General features: G+C 51.8%; 1 protein-coding gene across 6 annotated transcripts in view; it reads right to left on the bottom strand.

The window, feature by feature from the left end:
* Nucleotides 1-117: 117 nt before the first annotated feature.
* LOC148641247 (dixin-like) overlaps nucleotides 118-22,904 on the bottom strand; it is a 36,837-nt gene continuing 14,050 nt past the window's right edge. For 3 of the 6 annotated variants that reach the window (XM_088619081.1, XM_088619078.1, XM_088619080.1), the window contains 15 exons: nucleotides 15,255-15,367; nucleotides 14,544-14,680; nucleotides 14,068-14,160; nucleotides 13,608-13,661; nucleotides 13,348-13,398; nucleotides 11,697-11,801; nucleotides 10,894-10,947; nucleotides 9,401-9,493; nucleotides 6,884-6,961; nucleotides 6,684-6,770; nucleotides 5,862-6,065; nucleotides 5,700-5,766; nucleotides 5,410-5,518; nucleotides 5,041-5,149; nucleotides 118-4,180 (listed from right to left, as the gene is read on the bottom strand). In XM_088619081.1, coding sequence (XP_088475207.1) covers nucleotides 4,064-4,180; nucleotides 5,041-5,149; nucleotides 5,410-5,518; nucleotides 5,700-5,766; nucleotides 5,862-6,065; nucleotides 6,684-6,770; nucleotides 6,884-6,961; nucleotides 9,401-9,493; nucleotides 10,894-10,947; nucleotides 11,697-11,801; nucleotides 13,348-13,398; nucleotides 13,608-13,661; nucleotides 14,068-14,160; nucleotides 14,544-14,680; nucleotides 15,255-15,367 — 1,471 coding nt within the window. In that variant the 3' untranslated portion in view covers nucleotides 118-4,063. Of the gene's footprint in view, nucleotides 4,181-5,040; nucleotides 5,150-5,409; nucleotides 5,519-5,670; nucleotides 5,767-5,861; nucleotides 6,066-6,683; nucleotides 6,771-6,883; nucleotides 6,962-9,400; nucleotides 9,494-10,893; nucleotides 10,948-11,696; nucleotides 11,802-13,347; nucleotides 13,399-13,607; nucleotides 13,662-14,067; nucleotides 14,161-14,543; nucleotides 14,681-15,254; nucleotides 15,368-22,904 lie in introns of all 6 variants that reach the window. The other 3 variants (XM_088619079.1, XM_088619082.1, XR_015929965.1) reach the window with 2 other exon arrangements.

Below are 22,904 nucleotides of genomic sequence, written 5' to 3' on the forward strand. Positions count from 1 at the left end.
AACACAGCAAGGGGAAAAAAACAACTTAGCAACTTTTAGGAGTTGCAGGGATGTGTAAAATCAGACAGCCACAGACCCCCTTTCAACAGGAGAGATGATTTATGAAAACAGAGAGAGTGGTTTATTGATTTGTTTATTGTCACTGTCTGTGGTCTGACACAGAGGGGAATGATAGTCAAGTTACATGACTCCTGAACACACTCTGCATGAGCTCTGCCAGCGCCAGGACAGACTGGTCCTCTCTGGCCCCAGCAGTGACCGTCGCGCACAGTGACCCCCAGGCGTGAACAAGCAGGGCTTTAGCGATGTCACCACAGCCAGTCCAGTAGCTGTGCATTGCTGCCTGTATCTGGAGCTCTTCACAGACACATATAGCAGTGAGAAAACCCCAGTCCCAGATAGCACTGATCCAGCAAATTGTATCACCCAGCTCTACAGCTTTGAAGTTACTGATCAATTCAACAGGCTATCTAGATGTAACCCAGGAATCGGCACATCTTTTGTCTTGCGAATTTGTCTGATTTTAACCAGACAAGAAAGCCGGTACAGCTTATGGTCCCGAAGCACTGTCCTAACTCAACCTGCAATGGAGAAGGAATATCACCCCATGTCAGTGCTTTTAAATCTTTGTGATGTAAACTTCAGCTCACAGTTATCACAAAAGTCTGCTCTGCTTACAGAGACACAAAAATAATTCTGGTAGTGAAATATCAGATCATATGTAAAAGGTTTATTCCCTGCTGAAGAAGAGAAGAAAGGAATCACAACGTTTCGGCTGTGGAGCCTTCTTCGGGCATGAGGCTCCACAGCCGAAACGTGATTCCTTTCCTCTCTTCTTCAGCCTGGAATTAACCTTTAATGTGTTCCTTTGCAGTCTCCGCATGCTGACGCGGCTCCAGATAATACGCGTGGCACTGAGAAAGACAAAACACTGAAGCCAGCAGCAGCCACCTGAGCACTAAGCGCTGAGCATGAGGGGAAGGGACTGGGAAACTCGGTCCCTGTCATGCAGCTCCCTTCTTGAACAGCGCAAGGGTCTGAGCACAGCGACTGATGAGGAAGGCAGGGCTGGAACAAGGGCGCTGATACAGCAGTAGGAACCTGAAACAAGCCCTGCTTTCAAAGGCCAATCCTGCAAGGTGCAGCCTGCACCTGCCTTTCATGGTGAACCAGTAAACTGATCAGGGATTAAAAAACTGATCAGGGATTAAAACAGTTTAAAAACATAGTCACGGTCTGCATCAAACAGGGGCGAGCCAGTCCTTTACAAAACAAAACAAAAAACATATAAAAACTGTGAGAAAAGAGAGCTGCTTGAAAACAGTACAAAAGTTTTTGTTTCCATTGAACACAAGTGAATAAAGTTCAGGTTAAGCTTGGTCCCCTGCTCTCCCAGCTGCGGAGCAGAAACATATTCTGCACGAGTTTTAAACTGTTTTTAGTCACAAACCTCCCTCCTGGCTGAGCCTCTTTAAGGGACTCCAGATCTGTCCCAGCTAGATGGGGGAAGAGCGTCTGTGCAAACTGGGAGGCACCCAGTGGGTGTCACTGTGAGCCCCCAGCCCTCGGACAGACTGTAGTCCAGAGGGGGAGTGAGGGAGGGATCTCAGCTCTCCCCTCTCCACAGCATTTTTCTCTACGGCTTTTTTGCGTGCTTGTGGCTCATTCAAACCATACCTCAAACTGCCTCAGAGCAGCGCACAAGGGGTTTCCGAGGGGCTGAGAAGGAAAGGCTCATGCTGAGCTCTATGATACAGAGGTCGTGGGTTCAAGGTTGTGTCATCTCACACCCCAAGTGTGACCCAGTTTCCCCCATGATGTCAGGAAAGTTGTGGTTTTGGGGGGCAGACAGGACCAGTCCTATCCTCAAACTGCTCAGCCAGAGGAGACAGCGAGTGAGAAATTCACACAGACAGCAGCCGCAGAGTATCAGAGCGGCCCAGTGAACCAAATACAGAGACACCGGTTCCAGTACCAGTTCACACACATGTAGAAAAACACCTTTGTGCAATTAATTCACAACGTATAAAACTAGATTTACAAACACCATTAGAAATGGGATTCATTGACGCCACACTGAAACAGTAGAGACAGCCTTTTAAACCAACTCTCCGCAAGGGATATCACAGGCCAGTCTTGCCCAGCTCCCTCCTGCCCTTCGCTCTTGCCCACCGAAGAGTGGCGGAAGTCACGGACACACAAGACAGGCACCTGGTCAACTGCGCCAGCTCACTCCCGGCACATTCACACGCAAACTCCAAACAGGGCAGCACAAGGCACCGGGCCACTGCCCATACTGTCCACCTCACTGAGATGCTGGACACAGCTGGAGTGACAAAAGCACCTTCAGCTTGTTTAGGGCACAATAACACTCTGACTGAAAACACACCCATCGATTCTCCATTAGTTTCTACGGGAACACGGCCATTTGTCAATACAGCAGGTCCTGCGTGAGCAAGCATGACAGGTGTGAACTTCATCAGTGTGTCACATTAGGCAAAGGTGCTTGTGGACTGAGAAGATAATTCAGCAACCCGCTCCAGCCCACTGGAGTTCAGTGTGAACAAGCTCGAAACTCCTCTGTGTACAACATTCCACACTCAAGGCCTGACATCTCCCACGGGCTCCAACAGGACACAAACAGGCTGGTCTCAGCCCAACTGTTGACAGTGCTGACTGGTCGTCTAGCCTTCACTCAATGCAACATCACTGCCAGCTCTCCTCCTCTCTCTGCAATTTACCTGTATTTATTAACAAAGTACCTAAAAAAAGAGCTCTCAGTACAGAAATGATACTACTGAGTCTTGGCCCGGAAGAGTCCTCAAAGCTCTCCGATTCAATCAAAAAAGACGGATTGCACAGCAGTTTGATCCACTTCTGGTTTTGCCACACCCCGGCTCTCAAACAAACTGGTGATGAAACAGTGAAACAATAATAAAGTAATTACATCATCATAAAGTTGAACTATTAAACTGTATCTGATCTTATTCTGCATGTGCAGTGTGTTCATGTGTAAATCATTCTACAAATAAGATAGCAATAGTAAAACTGTACAGGTACTACATACTGCATGTCTGAGGTGGAGCCACAAATCCTGGAGTGGAGTAGAGTGCAATGCAATCGGAGTCTCATTCCCCTGGCTGAACTAATATTCCAGGCAGCTCCTAAGCTTCTCCTTGTCTAAGCTCGTGCAGAAGCACAGTCAGGAATGTTGGCCGTCTTTCCTATTGCAGGGAGCATGTCGTGTGGTCTTTGGCTGAAAGCTGACTTTGAGGCCCCAGCTCTGTGCAGCAGGAGGGGCCGCAGGGGTGGGAGGAGGACAGAGACAGCACTGCTGCTGTGTGGATGCAGTGTGTGCCCTTACTGGATGCTGTGTGCAGTCTTCACATCATTTGGCACAACGTTTAGCAGGTCAGTCAAGTCTGTACACTGCAGCACAGCGGAGTCCCAGAAGGCCAGCCTGCTGAAGGCATATGAGTTCGACCACATCCCTTCCTGAGCAAGTTCAGGCCCAGGCGTACAAAATGTCTGGGCCTGAACGCCATTATCCGCCCTCCTCAGGTGGGAAGGAGGTCCCGGCAGTTTCCAGTGAATTCCCATCACCACGCCAGGCTGGGATGGACGTCAGACACAGCAGAGAGGCGCAGGGTCTTGAAGAACCTGGAGAGGGGTCCCCGACGTCGGCGGGGTGTGACGAGCCACATCCTGCAGCATCTGAGAGCGCGAGACATCGACTGTCACAGAGGGCTCGGGCTTGGGCTCAGGCTCAGGCGGGGGGGTGGGACCCTTTAGCAAATCTGCACAGCGCCTCTCCGGCTGGAGCTCCTTCCCACTGCTAACACACTGGACAAGCCTGACCACAGCTGTCCGCTCCGGCCACTCGAGCGCGGGCTCATGGGGCCACACCAGTGCCCACTTCCCCTCAGCCCACGGGATTGTGGAATGGGAGGTGTGCAGGACCTCCCCTGCGGCCTACTGGGCTCGAGGAGGAGGAGGGTGGAGGAAGGGGGGAGGGGGGCGCTCGATAAGCCCCTCCGGACATCGTGGTGCTCCGGCAGCACAGTCACTCTTTGGTCGGGTCCCCCTGCCACCAAGACTGCCTGTCCTCGCCATGGTCTTCCTCCACCCAGGCCACGATCTTCCCCTCCCAGCCCGGGACCACCGCGTCGTCGTGGAACACCTGGGGGCGAGAGAGTACATCAGCACAATCCTGTCCCACTGCAGCACCTCAGGGTCAGGACTCCACATGACCGGCAGCTTAATTGGTTAATGGTCAGGCTGTGGATGTTACTGACAGGTTGATTGGTTAATGGTCAGGCTGTGGATGATACTGACAGGTTGATTGGTTAATGGTCAGGCTGTGGATGATACTGACAGGTTGATTGGTTAATGGTCAGGCTGTGGATGATACTGACAGGTTGATTGGTTAATGGTCAGGCTGTGGATGTTACTGACAGGTTGATTGGTTAATGGTCAGGCTGTGGATGATACTGACAGGTTGATTGGTTAATGGTCAGGCTGTGGATGATACTGACAGGTTGATTGGTTAATGGTCAGGCTGTGGATGATACTGACAGGTTGATTGGTTAATGGTCAACCTGCTGATGTTACTGATAACTTGATTGATTAACTGACTGCTTTTTCACTTGATTAGCCCTGTTGCAGGGGGTCACCTGAAGACAGGCCACACTGATCTAACACTCATTCACTAACAGATCATGCTGTTAAATTTCTACGCGTCATGCAGGGCCTGATGCAGACACTCGTGCAAATATTTAACTTTATGCATCTCTGACAAGGACGTGCTAATGTGCAAAAACTGCACAGATCCATTCTTCATGCGAGAAGCCCATTTTAATGTGCTATAGTTCTGTATAATTGAATAAGATGATCGTTTCTCACACATGGCAACATGTATACTAGTGGGCAGACATCAGCGTATGTCAACACAGTGTTAAAGGTACCAGTTTTAAACTGTGTTGGTCAGTAAGGTGCTACAGTCCAAAAGAGCAGGCAGCTGTGTGAGCAGCCAATACGTACCTCTTCCTTTACGGTGCCAAATTCAGGGTCCAGAGCTTTGAAGTGGTACCTGTAGCTGCCCTCTCTGTCCACAGCGGCTTTGAAGTCTCTCAGCGTCACCTCACCCAGCCTGTGGGACACATAGGCACCAGTCACCCTGCCCATCCACTGAAGTCAGCCTCACACTGCTCCTGACTGATGGGAGTCAGCCTATTTCCTCCTCTCTTTACCTTATACCCTCTCCTCTCTCCTCCTGTCTGTACCTCCCCTCTCCTCCTGTCTGTACCTCCCCTCTCTCCTCCTGTCTGTACCTCCCCTCTCCTCCTGTCTGCACCTCCCCCTCTCCTCTCTCCTCCTGTCTGCACCTCCCTCTCTCCTCTCTGGACTCACCTCTTGGGGATGTTGACCATGAAGGGTGTGAGGGAGCGGTCGGTGAAGTACAGCACTTTGGTGGTGGCGGAGCTGGAGAGAACAGGACTGCTGTGGGAATGAGACATCTCTGGAACACAGAGAGCGGGACAAGGCCGGGGGTCACACAACAAGAAGCCACCGGGGGCCGGGGTTTCCGTCACCCTTCACCATTTACCACATTCCTCCTGATCTGCGCTGTGCCACGCTGTTGATTTCACCACTGAGTTTTACTGCGCCTACCAGGGTGGGAGACAGAGTGGCGATCTTACTGGAGCTGGGAGGCCAGGAGTCCCGGTCTGACTGGGCGGCCCGCCGGCCTGGAGACTTCCCCCGGCTCTGCGGGACACAAGCACACAGAGACGGGCTCAGGGACCCGCGGGCGGCCTGCTCCTCGGCACGCGGCTGACTGCGGCGGGTGGGGGGGGCGTTACCCTCTTCTCGTGGCGGCGCTGAGAGTCCAGGGCGTGCAGCCGGTCCATGAGGCTGGCGATGCCCTGCTCCAGGGTGTCCAGGGTGTGGTGCTGGGGGTCGTGGCCGCTGAAGCAGTTCCGCAGGCTGCGCAGGGCTTCCCGGACCAGCTGCAGCTCCTCCGCCTGGCACACGCGCAGGGGGACGGGCAGGGCGTCAGGCGGCCGCTTCCACAGGAAACCGGTTTTTACCCTCTCCGACTGTGTCAGTGTGTGACTGTGTCAGTGTGTCTCAGTGTGTCACTGTGTCAGTGTGTGTCAGTGTGTGTCAGTGTGTGCCTGTGTCAGTGTGTGTCAGTGTGTGCCTGTCCCAGTGTGTGTCAGTGTGTCCATTTTCAGTCCAGGCCATTGATTCACAACCCAGCCAAGTCTGGAATCAATCTGTTGAGCCACATTAGCTAAACCTCCGGCTTCACTCCTGACCGCTCTGTGTCAGGATGTCTCACCCAGAGGAGCCGAAGGCCCTCAAGTCAACACCCCGTGAAGTGGGTCAGTGTGCACGTGGAGTAATGAAGGTATTCTGGGAGCAGGGTGATCTAGGCCACCGGGATCTATCCCTGACCAAGTGATGTCACAACCCTTACTGGTGTAACAGGAACACCGTGCCCCGTCTGAGGGTGAGGGTTAAGGTAGGTTAGGCCACAGCTGCTGCTCGTCCTTAATCAGCCAGGGCAGCTGTGGTTACTACGGCAACGTAGGGCTCCTCCTCCACACTGGACACGCCCCTGTGTCACGCCCCCCTGGGGGACTCCAATGGCAGCCCTTAGTGGAGCCCGGGACACTCACCCCTCTGTGTGTGGAGGCCATGCTGGACGCCGTGCCCGCCGGATGGATATACCCGTTGCTCTGAGAGTGTCCCAGAGGGCCACAGTGCTGAAACACAAACAGATACTCTCGCACTCGCTTGCACAGCCCGCTGGGGAAACACCCTACTGCACTTGTACCACATGACAATAATACTGCACTGAGTAGGAAGTGCGCAGTACCTCTATCCCATCCACATCGCGACTCATCAGCTCCTGCAGCAGGCTGTCCTTGTGCTCCAGCTCCCTCTGCAGGTCAGCCTGCGCAGTGACAGGACACAGCTCACTCAGCACACATCCAGGCCCCAGGGAAACAAAGCTGCCTACCAGCCTTAAAATACAGTGTGACTGTGCCTGTGTGTCTCAGGGTGTGACTGTGTCAGTGTGTGACTGTGTCAGTGTGTCTCAGGGTGTGACTGTGTCAGTGTGCCTCGGGGTGTGACTGTGTCAGTGTGCCTCGGGGTGTGACTGTGTCAGTGTGTGACTGTGCCTGTGTGTCTCAGGGTGTGCCTGTGTCAGTGTGTGCCTGTGTCAGTGTGTGACTGTGCCAGTGTGTCTCAGGGTGTGCCTGTGTCAGTGTGTGACTGTGTCAGTGTGTCTCGGGGTGTACCTGTGTCAGTGTGTGACTGTGCCAGTGTGTCCCGGGGTGTGACTGTGTCAGTGTGTGACTGTGCCAGTGTGTCCCGGGGTGTGACTGTGTCAGTGTGTGACTGTGCCTGTGTGTCTCAGGGTGTGCCTGTGTCAGTGTGTGCCTGTGTCAGTGTGTGACTGTGCCAGTGTGTCTCAGGGTGTGCCTGTGTCAGTGTGTGACTGTGTCAGTGTGTCTCGGGGTGTACCTGTGTCAGTGTGTGACTGTGCCAGTGTGTCCCGGGGTGTGACTGTGTCAGTGTGTGACTGTGCCTGTGTGTCTCAGGGTGTGCCTGTGTCAGTGTGTGCCTGTGTCAGTGTGTGACTGTGCCAGTGTGTCTCAGGGTGTGCCTGTGTCAGTGTGTGACTGTGTCAGTGTGTCTCGGGGTGTACCTGTGTCAGTGTGTGACTGTGTCAGTGTGTGACTGTGTCAGTGTGTCTCAGGGTGTGACTGTGTCAGTGTGTGACTGTGCCAGTGTGTCCCGGGGTGTGACTGTGTCAGTGTGTGACTGTGTCAGTGTGTCTTGGGGTGTGCCTGTGTCAGTGTGTGACTGTGTCAGTGTGTGACTGTGTCAGTGTGTCTCGGGGTGTGACTGTGTCAGTGTGTCTCGGGGTGTGACTGTGTCAGTGTGCCTCGGGGTGTGACTGTGTCAGTGTGTGACTGTGCCTGTGTGTCTCAGGGTGTGCCTGTGTCAGTGTGTGCCTGTGTCAGTGTGTGACTGTGCCAGTGTGTCTCAGGGTGTGCCTGTGTCAGTGTGTGACTGTGTCAGTGTGTCTCGGGGTGTACCTGTGTCAGTGTGTGACTGTGCCAGTGTGTCCCGGGGTGTGACTGTGTCAGTGTGTGACTGTGCCTGTGTGTCTCAGGGTGTGCCTGTGTCAGTGTGTGCCTGTGTCAGTGTGTGACTGTGCCAGTGTGTCTCAGGGTGTGCCTGTGTCAGTGTGTGACTGTGTCAGTGTGTCTCGGGGTGTACCTGTGTCAGTGTGTGACTGTGTCAGTGTGTGACTGTGTCAGTGTGTCTCAGGGTGTGACTGTGTCAGTGTGTGACTGTGCCAGTGTGTCCCGGGGTGTGACTGTGTCAGTGTGTGACTGTGTCAGTGTGTCTTGGGGTGTGCCTGTGTCAGTGTGTGACTGTGTCAGTGTGTGACTGTGTCAGTGTGTCTCGGGGTGTGACTGTGCCAGTGTGTCCCGGGGTGTGACTGTGTCAGTGTGTGACTGTGTCAGTGTGTCTCGGGGTGTACCTGTGTCAGTGTGTGACTGTGTCAGTGTGTGACTGTGTCAGTGTGTCTCAGGGTGTGACTGTGTCAGTGTGTGACTGTGCCAGTGTGTCCCGGGGTGTGACTGTGTCAGTGTGTGACTGTGTCAGTGTGTCTTGGGGTGTGCCTGTGTCAGTGTGTGACTGTGTCAGTGTGTGACTGTGCCAGTGTGTCCCGGGGTGTGACTGTGTCAGTGTGTGACTGTGCCAGTGTGTCTCAGGGTGTGCCTGTGTCAGTGTGTGACTGTGTCAGTGTGTCTCGGGGTGTACCTGTGTCAGTGTGTGACTGTGTCAGTGTGTGACTGTGTCAGTGTGTCTCAGGGTGTGACTGTGTCAGTGTGTGACTGTGCCAGTGTGTCCCGGGGTGTGACTGTGTCAGTGTGTGACTGTGTCAGTGTGTCTTGGGGTGTGCCTGTGTCAGTGTGTGACTGTGTCAGTGTGTGACTGTGTCAGTGTGTCTCGGGGTGTGACTGTGCCAGTGTGTCCCGGGGTGTGACTGTGTCAGTGTGTGACTGTGTCAGTGTGTCTCGGGGTGTACCTGTGTCAGTGTGTGACTGTGTCAGTGTGTGACTGTGTCAGTGTGTCTCAGGGTGTGACTGTGTCAGTGTGTGACTGTGCCAGTGTGTCCCGGGGTGTGACTGTGTCAGTGTGTGACTGTGTCAGTGTGTCTTGGGGTGTGCCTGTGTCAGTGTGTGACTGTGTCAGTGTGTGACTGTGCCAGTGTGTCCCGGGGTGTGACTGTGTCAGTGTGTGACTGTGCCAGTGTGTCTCGGGGTGTGACTGTGTCAGTGTGTCTCGGGGTGTGACTGTGTCAGTGTACCTTCAGGTGGGAGCCCTCAGCCACTTTGCGCAAGGCCTCATCCAGCTTGAGCTGCTGCTGCTGCAGGAGTCTGTCCTTGTGTCCCAGCTCCTTCTGTACAGACACACACAGACACACCACAGGCTGCTGTCACTCTGGACGCTTCGTGTTGTCTCCCATTTCAGAGTCGGGGTTAAAGCAGGGTTACAGCTGTGCCAATATAGGTTATGTATTGTCACTGAGTCTTTTCTTTACCATGTGTTCTGAGCAGGTGACTTTTTAGTTGGGCTGTGGAAAATAGAAATTGTAGTTTAACCACGGATCTTCCTCCCTTTGCCTGTGAGGTACACAGAGGTAGAGATCTGCAGTGTTCTCTAGCGACGACAGTGTGGAGAGGCAGGTTGGAGCAGGGGAATCAGGCTCAGGCAGGTTTACTGCCCGATGACTGACAGAGGGCTGTGCTGAGCACTGCATGAAGAGCGAGAGGGAGAGATACAGAGTATCTGCTACATGGACTCAAGGACAAAGAGACAGAATAGAGTCTTCCTCTCTGTTTATAGGACGAGGAAGAGGAAGAAGTGTCATGGGACAGTCCTATACCAGGGGTGTGAAGTATTTCAGTAGTAACAAAATCACAGAACTAAGAGGTGAAGGGACAGGACAGAAGACGAGCACACTGTGTTAAGAGATTCGGCCTTCAGAAACTCCCTCTCCGCCCGGATGAAGAAACTGGGCTGCTAGTGAGCTCCAGCTCCTGGCTGGTCTCAGGCTGCTGTCTGAAGAAACCTCAGGCATTTATGAGCACAGTGCAGACTGACATCAAATTTAGGAAGGAATTATATATTCAAGGGAATAATTATTTCCTTCTAAGAGTGTGTATTTTTGGGATGCTTTATCTGGTTTATATAACTAGTATTAGCAAGGGTTTCAAAGAACAGTGTTCTGTAGAGGGTGGCCATGAATCACTGTGTCTCGGGTTTCAGTAAGGCGGGTCCATCTTCGAGAGACTCAGGGACTCAGTCTTGGTTAATACTTCACAGAAAATAGATTGTGTATCTTGTGTTCTGTCTGTCATTACTAGGAATATAGTTTGGCTTGTACGTTTGTCTATTTGTTGATTACGCTGCTATTAAACTGTGCCAAGTTTGTGGATTACTTGTCCACAATCCTAACTATTGACTGTAAGGGTATTTAATCAGCCTTAGTTATTTTTCTTTGTTTCTAATATTTCTGCTTTCACAACCCACTATTTATAACATTTGGCATCTGACATTTAATTTATCCCAGACATACCAATTAAAATGTATAACAATATTCTAATTTATAGTTCCTGATTCCACACAAAATGTCACCATCTCATCAAATCTGAATTATGTTTTTCATAAAGATTTCAGATAATGAATGCAGAATGTTTTCTTAAATTTCAACCAAGTCGATGTGCCAGACCACTAACTCTGGGACTAGCACGGCCAGAGGGCCCCTCTTGGTGTCTCTGTGCTGCCCAGGTCTCTCACCTTGTAGTCAGTCAGCAGTCTGCTGCGCTCCTCCAGCATCCTCTGCAACTCCGCCTGGGGGAGACACACACACTTTTACACACTGCTGCACTGCACACAGAGGCTGGGGTCTCACACACACTGCTGCACTGCACACAGAGGCTGGGGTCTCACACACACTGCTGCACTGCACACAGAGGCTGGGGTCTCACACACACTGCTGCACTCCACTGGGGTCTCACACACACTGCTGCACTGCACACAGAGGCTGGGGTCTCACACACACTGCTGCACTGCACACAGAGGCTGGGGTCTCACACACACTGCTGCACTCCACTGGGGTCTCACACACACTGCTGCACTGCACACAGAGGCTGGGGTCTCACACACACTGCTGCACTGCACACAGAGGCTGGGGTCTCACACACACTGCTGCACTGCACACAGAGGCTGGGGTCTCACACACACTGCTGCACTCCACTGGGGTCTCACACACACTGCTGCACTGCACACAGAGGCTGGGGTCTCACACACACTGCTGCACTGCACACAGAGGCTGGGGTCTCACACACACTGCTGCACTGCACACAGAGGCTGGGGTCTCACACACACTGCTGCACTCCACTGGGGTCTCACACACACTGCTGCACTGCACACAGAGGCTGGGGTCTCACACACACTGCTGCACTGCACACAGAGGCTGGGGTCTCACACACACTGCTGCACTCCACTGGGGTCTCACACACACTGCTGCACTGCACACAGAGGCTGGGGTCTCACACACAAACAGGGCTGATGTGTGACAGGGCCTCTCCATCACTCACATTCTGGCTGTGCAGTTCATCTCTGGCCATGCTGGCCCTCAGGAGCTCCTGTTTGAGCTGCAGGACAGAGCTCTCCTGCAGGGACATGCGCTGCTGCAGGGCGTCCTGAGAGAGAGAGAGGCCGAGGGGTCTGTCACTGTCAGATAAAAAGAGCAGGACAGAGAAGCAGCGAGATGGAAGAAGAGCGGACAGTGAAACGGGGAGGGAACAGAGAGTGGTTAGAGAAGAACAGAGGAAGAAACAGAAGAGACCCAGAACCACAGCTGGACTCGTTGCTCGTCAATTCTCAAGTCAGGTCTGGAGTCACTGTGGTGGTGTGTCAGCACTGACACCTGTATCGGACAAATCACGGGCTTTCTTGTGTTTTATTTTTAAAATAAACACACAGTGTGTAAAAAAAAACAAACATGCAACCAAAACAGATGAAATATAAAACTCGGTTGGAAAGAATGGACTCTAAGAGATGGGCAGCACAGTCACCAGGGTCAGACAGGGACAAACCCAGACAGCTCAGAGGTCAGACAGAAATACAAGTTCCAAGCATGCAGAATAGGTTTCCTATTTTTTTTAAAAGAGACATTCAGACTTTTATTTTTTATTACAAATAAAGGTATTCGTATTTTATTTTCTCTATCAAAAATATTTTTTTTTACTGAAGAACTGGAATTACACTGGAATTCTTGTGACTGTATGCTGAACAAATCAAGCGTGAAACATGGACTTGTTCTCTAACCTTTAAAAACACTGAAGTGGATGTTTGAAAAAATTAAAAATAAGATTTTGCATAATTTTGGCTGCAGCTTGGGTTTCTCATTACTGGCGTACCACATCTTGCAGAAGCTGAGCTCCACCTCCCAGCCCTGCAGAAATGTTCATTTTGAAAATATTCCGTTTCAAGGGGACTCTGTTTTTGGTTTGCAGCAGCCTGGTTTATGACAATTCTTTTTTTTTTTAAATGCAGCTTTATGACCATCTATGTTTAAACTACTGTGAGTCTAAATTTATTTTCTCCTTGTTGAGTTATTACAGTACAGCTCCTAGACGTTCGTTGTGTGACAATGATGCGGGTCTGTGTGTGTTAGCAATCGTTTATGCTAAAAAATAAAGACTCAAATTGGTGATTTCTTCATGCTGTTGCAGAAAAGTTCTAGAAAAGGTTCCAAAAAACACAAGTCCTAATAATCAAAAAACCAACGGGCAGGCGAAAGTCAAAACCGGGCCGGGACAGTTCAACCGAGACAACAAATCCAAATCGCACAGGCAGAAACGAGGTCGGAAACAAACGAGAGTCTGGGCAGCAACGAAGAGATCAGACCGGAAGAAGGAGGGTACGCACACCAGGGAGCCCCAGGAGAATCTGAATTAGACTCCAGTTACAGTAGTAAGGGGATGAAAGGCTATGGGAAGATCCGTCGTGGCGTGAGTGTCTGTTTAAGTGGGTGCGCGTGGGAATGTGACGCTGTGTGTCAGAGTGTGTGGCCTGCGTGACAGTGTGTGCGCTGGCCCTGCCTCTGACAGCCCGGCCTGACCCAGGAGGGCTGGGTTCAGATGTACTGGCTGCTCCTGGCCCTGTCATTTCCCCCCTCGGTGCAGCTTTCCCACTCGGCGGACGCGCTGTGGGACCAGACAGCGCCGGGTGTGCCGCCCTCACCTTCACGCCTTGCAGGCTGCGAGTCTCCTGCTTGTAGCGCAGCAGCTCCTTCTGTGAAAGCAAGCACAGGGACGGGTCACTCTCCAGCCTCTCCAGGCCCGCTGCCCGGGTTCCTACCCTGCTCCGGGACCCGAGCCCACTGGGCCAGTAACCCCAGAACCCCCCCTGAAAATCTGACTGCCTTCCCCCTTCGTCGCGTTTTTAGCGCGTTCCAAAATGCACTGCGCAAACAAAGACACAAAGGAAAGGTGCCGTCTCACCTTGAGATCCTGCGACTCCGCCATGCTCTGATCCAGACGACTGCGGATAATAATCTGGAGGGAGGAAGGGAGAAACTGAGAGAAACGGGAAGAGATCGGGAGAGAGATGGGGAGAGGAGAACAGGCTAACCCAACATCACTGAGATCTGGATGTAAATCTTACTAAACCGGTGAAAGAGACAGAGAGTGAGAAGGAGCAGACAAGGCACAGAGAGAAAAACAGCAGGACCCTTGTTCCCCAGGACAGAGACAGTCACGTGGGAGGAATTCGCAAGCAAAGAACCAGAGAGAGAGAGAGAGAAAGAGAGAGAAACACCTGCGCTTCTATGCCGAGAAAAAAACAGACATGGACACCTGCGTCTCGCTGAGGGAGGGAGATACTCAGCCGTACGGGGACAGAGAGGTGACTGCACCAGGCCGACAGAGAAACCCGTTCTGTGCAGGAGGAAAGGAGACGTACCAGCTGCTCCTCGGCGTTGTCAGCCCCTTCCCCCCCGAGACAGAGCGAGGCCTCCTGTTCGTCCTCAGGTAGTGAGCCGTGGAGCAGCAGGGCCTGGGAAGGACGCACACACACACAGCCCCTCAGTCCTGCGCATGTGACCGGACTCCGCCGGGGGAGGCTAATCTGATCCCTGTGTGGCTCTTAAAGCTGTACCTCTCGCTCAGCCCGATCGTGCTGATCCGGCAATCCGACACCTGCAGCCTGCCACAGCACCTCGGAGTGGAGAGTGGGTTGTGCAGTGTGGTGAGTGGGGTGTGTGTTGTGCAGTGTGGTGAGTGGGTGTGGAGGTGTGAGGAGTGGGGTGTGGACGTGTGGGATGTGGGATGAGAAAGTGCATTTCCGATGGATTCTGCCTCCTTCCTCTTTTTCAATGCAGTTCCAGACCGTCTGGTATCACCTGAAACGGAAAACGTGCCAGAGGTGCCAGGACTCACCTGCAGGCTGGAGATCATCCTCCTGGCCTCCTCCATCTCCCTCTCCAGCTGCTCCTGCTGCTCCAGCAGCTGGTCCTCCCAGGAGCTGCCCTCCCCTGCCCCCACAGGCCCGCCCAGCGGCGCCATCACCAGCACCTCTGAGGAAGGAAGAAAGGAGGCCTGAGCTCACAAACACAGCCACCTGAGGGCCGTGCTAGGAGCTGTCTGCACCAGGGTGTTCACAGTAACAGACTCCAGGACAGCTCAAGTTCAAGTCTGGGAAAAGCCAACCCAGGCTCCTGCCAGGAGCCAACAATGACCACACTGAGCTCATGATCGGCACAAACTGGGAGCTCCAACTCAAAGCATTCAGCTCGAGGTTAGCTTTACAAACATTTCTACCTAGAGAATACCTACAGAATCCAGAGGAAAGTTCAAAAGCAGTCAATCATAGTTTAGTTGGTATCCTACAGTATACTGTGGGTGCTGTCTGTGATTAAGTAATTTTTCACTCAACTAACAGCTTTTCTGCAGGTTTATAGCCTTCACTAAAACAGGCAAGGTCAACTCACATAACAGATAACAGTTAAATAATATGAGAAAGGTTCCATAAAATTTTCCTAAATTTAAAACTAAGCATAGACAGAAAGATGGATCGATAATAAGTGTCCTATTGGCCTGTTGTGCTTCTTCTTTGTGCTGACAGGATGTTCTCTCACGGACGGGTCACACCTGCTTTGCAACGAGCCTCCTCTAGCTGGGCGCTGAGTGTCGCCTCCTGGCTCTCTGATTGGCCAACGGCGAGCTCTCCCTTGGGGGTGTGAGCTGGGCTGGGGGAGCTCAGACTGGAGGAGGAGAGAGAGAGAGAGAGAGAGAGAGAGAGAGAGAGAGATGGATGGATGGGTGAACAGCAGCAGGGACACCAGACACCGGTGGCAAACTGACACCTGCAAGAAACTGACTCCCTGTCACAGTGTCACAAGAGTCAGACCCCAGATTCCAACAGGAGACACATTCTCACCACCCAGTGCCTTCCCACAGCCTGACCTACCATTTTATTATAATAATAATAATAATAATAATAATAATAATAATAATAATAGAATTTTATTTATAATCCATTTTCATAAGTCTCATAATTCATTCTCAAAGTGCAATAAAATTAAATATATGGAACCCAAATTAACAAACAAAATAAAATAGAGTGCAGTAAATTAATCGGAATTAAAGGATAGGATGCTGAAGGACTAGAGCAGTGGGTTGGAATGCAATAGGGGCTAATCACTCTGAATATCAGAGTACACTGCAAATATACTGCATACCGAACAGGACGGCCTCAATATCCCCTCACACGGCCAGGAGACTGGTCTGGAACTGGTAGACCAAGCAGACCAGTAGGTGGCGCACTTTCCTGCAAATACCAAGAGTGGTGACATGCCACAGGGCGTGACAACTTTCCGAATGGGACCTTTAACTGCGCCCTTCTTTCCATAACTGAAAAATTTGTTGTTGTTTTTTCTCGTTATTGTTGTTGTTAAACATCCAAGTGTTTAACTCTGGTGTCACAGGCCAAATCTAAAAAAAAAACAAACAAAAAAAAAAAACCGTCTGTAAAATCCCTACTGCTGCCTAAAATAGGATTGGGAACTAGGAAGAAAAGTAGATGAAACGTACGGGGGCTTCCCAGTTAAAAGAATTCCAGCCTGCGGGGGTTTGCAGCTGGCATGTGGGCGGGACAGGAAATGCCTGAGAACCCTGACATGTGCAGAACAAGGCTGGCGGGAAGGAACTACCACCCCAGAGACCCTGTCCTCACTCAGCACAGACAGGCCATCTGGCCGCCAGGAAAGAGAGTTGCACACAGAGAGGCTTGGTGAAAGCCGGGAGCCGAACTGAGCCCAGAGAGCACCCCCCAGCTCCTCCTCGGGGAGGCCTGTGATGCATTAATCCCGTCTCAGTGACTGGCCTGACTCAGCGCTTCAGATCTCTGCTCATCGAGCTGCGCCGGTGCGGCTGTGGACCAGGGGGGCCGCTCGTTCCTGGACTCCTGCCGCTTGGCTCCTGTTGCTTTTGGCAGATCGCGAGGCTTGGAAGTCGACAACGCGGCCTGAACGATAACCGCCGAGACGCACAAACACCACACAACACCCTGCTGATGCTGTGTGTACAGTAAGGCACCGAGCAAGAAAGCTGAACACTGTTCACTGCTCTTGTTCTGCAGAAGTAAGAGTAAAGAAGTAAACTCTTAAAATCTAAATCGAGATAGAATCATTTACAAAACCCAACAAGCACAGAACTCTTCCCAGGCAGTCACCCAGAGCCCTTCCACTGGAGGCAGCAGCGCCTCAGGATTGCCATGCTGCTCCTCGGGGATGGCGTGTTCCTATTAAAGTGGCCACACCCTGCCCACTTCCTCGGGAAAGACAAGGCGCCCGGACGCAGACGCAGAGACGGCGGCTGGCACGGGCAGACGGGGACGGAGGAGGCTGGGACCTGGAAGGAGGGCCTCTGGGTGAAGTTTCCCAAACCTGTCTCCATGACAACACGTCAGTCACCGTGGCGCAGCACAAACAACAACACGGGGAGACAGGGGAGCGGGGGAGGGGGAGAGGGGGGGTCGCATGTGAGAAAGCTGCTGTGAATGTGCCCTTCTTTTTGTGCACTGCACAACAATGCCGGCCCCACAGCGCAGCCCTGCTCATTGTCTGCGGGGTCTGTGGGGGTTGAATGGGGCTGCGGCCCTCACCCCCGCCGCCCGCCCGCCCGCGCAGGCCCTGGTGCTCTGGCACAGCGCCAGCGGCCCCCGATCTGCCCCACACGGCCACTCCTCCTCCCGGCCGCCCCCTCTGCCGTGGGAAGCGTTTCGCGTGCCTGGGCCTGGGCCTGGGCCTGGGCCGCACGAACGCCCTGGCTGGACGTGGGCGGTGCGCTGACCCCTGGGATGACATTCCCCACGGGGCACCCTGGACACGGGGTCGAGGAACAAAGAGCAGAGGAACGGCCACTCAGCCCGCAGGTTTCCAGAAGGATAAAGACTGAAGCCAACTCGGTTTCAACAAAACACGCACGGAATAGCGAGATGAAAGAAGAACTCCAGCCATTTCCACACGGCCCATCGATTTGGGGAGAGTTCATCAGGACAGCTCCTGCGTGTAGTCACAAACCGTCGTGGGCGAAAAACAGACATTTGCATGACCTCTGCTATATCACCCACTGTCCTTATCAAAAACACACTGGACTGTGTTAAAAGGGCTTTTGTTCGAGTTCACTTGCACAAGCACTTTCCTGACTGCAGCGTCATTGACAACTCCGTGCGACACTGAGATGATTATTTTTCCCACAGATATAACCTCTTTTCTCCACAGCGGGTGTAAAGACTCCTGTGTGGAACAATACTTCCCACCACACTGTCCAAAAGACTAAAAGACCTCCCTCCCCTGCTTATTAGCCAGCAGCAGGACTGGCTGAAATGACGCAGACATAGAAATGACGCTGAAAAACACTGCCCATGCGGAACACATGAAGTCTGCACAGAAAAGTCGGTTTCACACACGTGTCTAGAAGCTAAGGAGGGAGAGACTCCACATCGCTGCAACGTGGGCCGTTTTCAGCCTCCCTTCCTTTCTGGGCAGTTCAGAACCCTGGGCTGGCGTGAGAGCGCTGCAGAGTCTGGCTCGGAGAGCAGGGATAAAAAAAGACTCTACACCGTATAATTAGGGCCAGGGAGAGAAACCAAACAGAAGCGCACTCTCCAGAGGAGAGCGATCAAGGCTTCCAGTCCGTGTTAAAGGAGCCGTACCGAAGTGTTCGAGGACTGCTGCCCTGCTGTGTGCGTCTCACAACACCCACCGGGCCAGGAAAACTCTCATCTCCTCGTCACCCAGCGTCTGCAACACCGGAGGGCACACGCACGCACACACTTTACACCCTCAAACACTTACTCGCTGCAGCGCATTACCATGGGAACCTCATCACATCCCACGGCTCAGACCAGACCCGACACCAAGAGATTCGGGAGACAGACACAGAGACACAGGACAGGAGGGAAAAACGGAGGAAGCCGACACACATTCGCTGCTTTTAAAAGACTGCCCTTGGTTCTCTCCGTCTATGAACGCCACATGCTGGATGTATTCCAGACGTTAAATGTTTTTAAAGAACGTCATTAAATATTAAAGACTGAGAGAGCAGTCAAAATGAGTACAGAGAGCACAAAGGATATATAGACCCATGTACACAAAGTGCTCTCCACATCACACTGAAGCCCAACAAAACTTCCCTCGATCAAAGTTAAAGGTGCCCCTAACCAGGAACTTCAGGCCATGTCTGTAAAAACCGATTTGCCCGAGAGGAGACTGATGCCAGATTCCTCCTCTCCGCCAGGCAGGAAGCGGCAGACCCAGCGATGAGCGTGTGGGCAGGGAGCGGAGATCCACTCGCTCGCCTCTTACCATTTCGTCTGCTTCGCTCCCATGGTGCCGTCTGACCTCTAACCTCCCAGGAAACCTCTCTTGGCCACCCGAGTCACGGCACAGTCCCGCTCACGCCATCGCCCCCCAAAAAGACACACACCGGCAGCCGTGGGGCAGCAGAGGACTCCAGGAGGGGCTGCTAACAATCCGGCAAAACCAAAAACTGGGGAGTCCTGACGGGGCTCCTGTCGCTGCCTGGTCCCGGCAGGGCGAGGACACGGCGCTGGAGGCTGTGGGACCGGCGCTCCAGCTGGCAGCCACATCTGGCTGAGCTTCCTGACCACTTCCCCCAGGATCCAGAGCCCAATCCGGATCACACACAAAGGCGGGACAGCACCCTCTCTCAGGACAGGGGGTGACAGGCGCTCCAGGGAGCACGGGAAAAAGATCCTGGAAGCCGTGAGCCTGCGGAGCCCGGCTCTGCTCCCAGCCCCTGTCTGCTGAGCCCCGGCTGCCCCGAGGCCAGGAGAGAGGTCGGCTGTGCCTCCTGCTTTCTCCGCTCAGACTCGTGCTGTCGCGCTGAGCTCCTTCTCCGTCCTACTGCTGGGAGCTGGCAGCTCCAGCCCGGCTTCTCCCTCTCCCTCCTCCCTCTCCCTGTCTGTGCAGAGATGTCAGGCATCATCCCTCCCCCTCCGCGCTCTCTCCCTCCGCGGGGGAGATGTGTTTTGGCGGAGGAGGAGGCGGGGGTTGGGGAGGGGGAGTGTCCCACTCCAGTAAGGCTGACAGATCCTGGCCTGGACAGTTTGTTCGGTGGATTTTAACACGATCATCTCACTACAAGAGGAGGTTTATCCTCAGTGACAGAGCTCACAGAGACAGGCGATCTGTCACAAAACAAGAGCTCACTGAAAATACTCCTGCTTTATCATCCGGGGGTTGTTCTGGGCGTTGGATTATGCAATGCTATTATGCTGTGTTCTGGTTGATTCCATTTCATCCTCTTCATGTGGATGATCCTGTACTGTCAGTATTTTACAGGCCATTGATTTTAAGTTGCATGGTTGCATGGCACTCCGGTTGGCACAGCTCTACAATCCTGGCTTCAGTTCTGGACCAGGCTGCCATCTGTGCTCACGTTGGCCACCCTCATCCTTCCACTTCCAAAGAGGTGCTGGTTAGGATCACCGGTGTCTCCAAATTACGCCTGTGTGCTTATGTGTGTGTCTGTGTTTGCATGTGTGTGTGGATTTGCATGTGTGTTTCTGTGTGTGTTTGCACGTGTGTGTGCATTTGCATGTGTGTTTCTGTGTGTGTGTGGTTGTGTGTGTATTTGCATGTGTGTGCGCATTTGCATGTGTGTTTCTGTGTGTGCTTGTATGTGTGTGCCTGTGTGTGTGTTTGCATGTGTGCTTGTGTGTGTTTGCGTGGGTGTGCATTTGCGCATGTGCCCGTGTGTGTTTGCATGTGTGTGCATTTGCACGTGTGCCTGTGTGTGCATGCATTTGCGTGTGTGCGTGCTTGTGTGCATGCATGTGTGGGCGCCCTGCGATGGACTGGTGCCCCATTCAGGGTGCAGTCTGTCTGTCCTCCGGTGTCCCTGCATGGGCCCTGGGCTGCTGCAGCCCTCACCAGGAGCAAGTGACTCTCAGATACCGGAGGTCTGGAGGGACGGCTGATTTGAAGCCGCCTTGGGTAAGAGTGGTGTCTGAGTAAATGAGAAAGTCAGGACAACAGTGGAGTGTGCCACAGGAAGTGTGTGCCCCAGGAACGCCCAGTGCTGGACTGGCTCACAACGTGCGGCACCGATCCCAAGAGAAAGTATCAGACCCGCGGAGGACGGGAGGAGGGAATGAAGACGTCTGCCTGTGAGAGCAGCACAGAGCTGGATCAGGGATCAGCGGACCCCTGGGGAGGCCTGCATTAGCGATACAGGGGCTCAGGCTCAGTCAGTTTATCCTTTATGAGGATAAACTATCTCTATATACAGGGATATAATACCTATATATCTGTGGCTTATCTTAATCATATAAAGATACAATATTTATATATCATAAGAATGATCTATATGGGTATATACTTTTTATCTGAGGAATAATATATATAGAAATATACTATCTGAGGAAGGATCTATATGGGGATATAATATCTATAGTGAATATCAAAAGTCTACACACCCTTATTGAAATTTCAGCTTTTGTTGATGTTAAGGCTGGAGTCACATCAGACATCTTTCAGACTTTAATAAAGATCTTGTAACCAACAATATTTAAGTGAAAAACAAATGGATAATTCTTAGAAAAAATAAGTAAAACAAAAAAAATGTTCAATGCCTTGGTTGCCCTGCTCTCTGATCCCCGGCCTCTCTCTCCCTGTCTGTGTGTCTCATGGAGAGCAAGCTGGGGTCTGCGGAAAAGACAAATTCCTAATGCAAGAAATTGTATAGGGCCAATAAAGTGATCTTATCTTATAATCATGTTGTGGACCATGGGATCTTATTGTTAAAAGGTACAGATTAGGAGAGGGATATAAAAGAATTTCAGAGGCATTACATACATCATGGAACACTGTGAAGACCATGATTAAGACGTGGAGGAAATATAGACCTCAATCCTATAGAACCATCTGTGGACTGACCTAAAGAGGGCTGTGCACAGGATTTGCCCTCAAAATATGACTGAGCTTGAACTCTTCTGCAAAGAAGAGTGGGATAAAATTGCAAAATCCAGGTGTGCTAAGTTGATAGATACCTATCCAAACAGACTTACTTTGTGCTTCCAAAAAGTATAAGTTAAAGGGTTTGCACACTTATGCACTGGCATTGAAAGTTTTGTATTTTCAAGTATTTTTTCCTAAAAACGATCCATAATTTATTCACTTAAATATTGTTGGTTACAAGATCTTATTAAGGGTGAAAAAAGGTCTGACATGATTTGTCTTCATTTCAGCATTTACGTCAACAAAAGCTGACATTTCAATAAAGGTGCATAGACTTTTGATATCCACTGTATATATATCTGGGAATGATCTATATTGGTATATACATTTTATGTATCTGAGGAATGACCTATATGGGGGTATAACAATTATATATATGTGTGTAATTATTTATATAAAGACAGTTGAACAATTGGTTGGAAAATGCATGCTCTGATGCCACCCCTGGACATCATCAGTGATGTTACCTGGGGTCACTGAGTGTTTCGGGTCTTTCAAGATCAGACACCTTCGCCCAGGTGACCCCAGCTTGTGTCCAGGGGGCATTGTCACCCACAGATCACTCCTCTTGATCCACAGCCATCCTGAGCCTCTTACTGCAGGTGTAATATGTGAATGATCTATGTTTAAATGCTGTCTGTATACCTGAGGAATGATTTATATGGGTATTTACTATATATCTGAGGAATGATCTATACACATACAGTATATACTATCTGTATATCTGGGGAATGATCTACATTGGTACTGTGTATACTCTCTATACTGTATATCTGGGAATGATCAATGTAGGTATTTATTATCTATATACTGCATCTGGGGAATGATCTATATGGGTATTTACTATCTATACATCTGGGGAATGATCTATATGGGTATTTACTATCTATATATGTGGGGAATGATCTATATGGGTTTTTACTATATATCTGGGGAATGATCTATAATGGGGAAGTAAACAGTGAGTACAAGGGAGAGCCTTTTAAAGCAGTAACACATCTATCGACAGGACGGAGCGCGTGCTGAGCCGACGCCCCCTCGGGGCCTGCGCGGGGCGTCAGAGCCACATCTACACACTCCGCGGCTTGTTCAGCTCGCCACGCAGAACACGGCCGGGGGCGCCCCTGGCGCAGTGGGGGAAGGGCTGTGCTGTCTGCCAGCCGCTGCCCGCTGGGTCAAAGCCTGCACACCACCAGCTCCAGCGCCCGCTTGCCAGATTCCAACAACCCGCTCTGAATTCCTCTTCCGCCAGGAG

The sequence above is a fragment of the Lepisosteus platostomus genome, chromosome 25 (assembly GCF_059453375.1).
Source record: "Lepisosteus platostomus isolate fLepPlt1 chromosome 25, fLepPlt1.hap1, whole genome shotgun sequence".
Taxonomy (NCBI): Eukaryota; Metazoa; Chordata; class Actinopteri; order Semionotiformes; family Lepisosteidae; genus Lepisosteus; species Lepisosteus platostomus.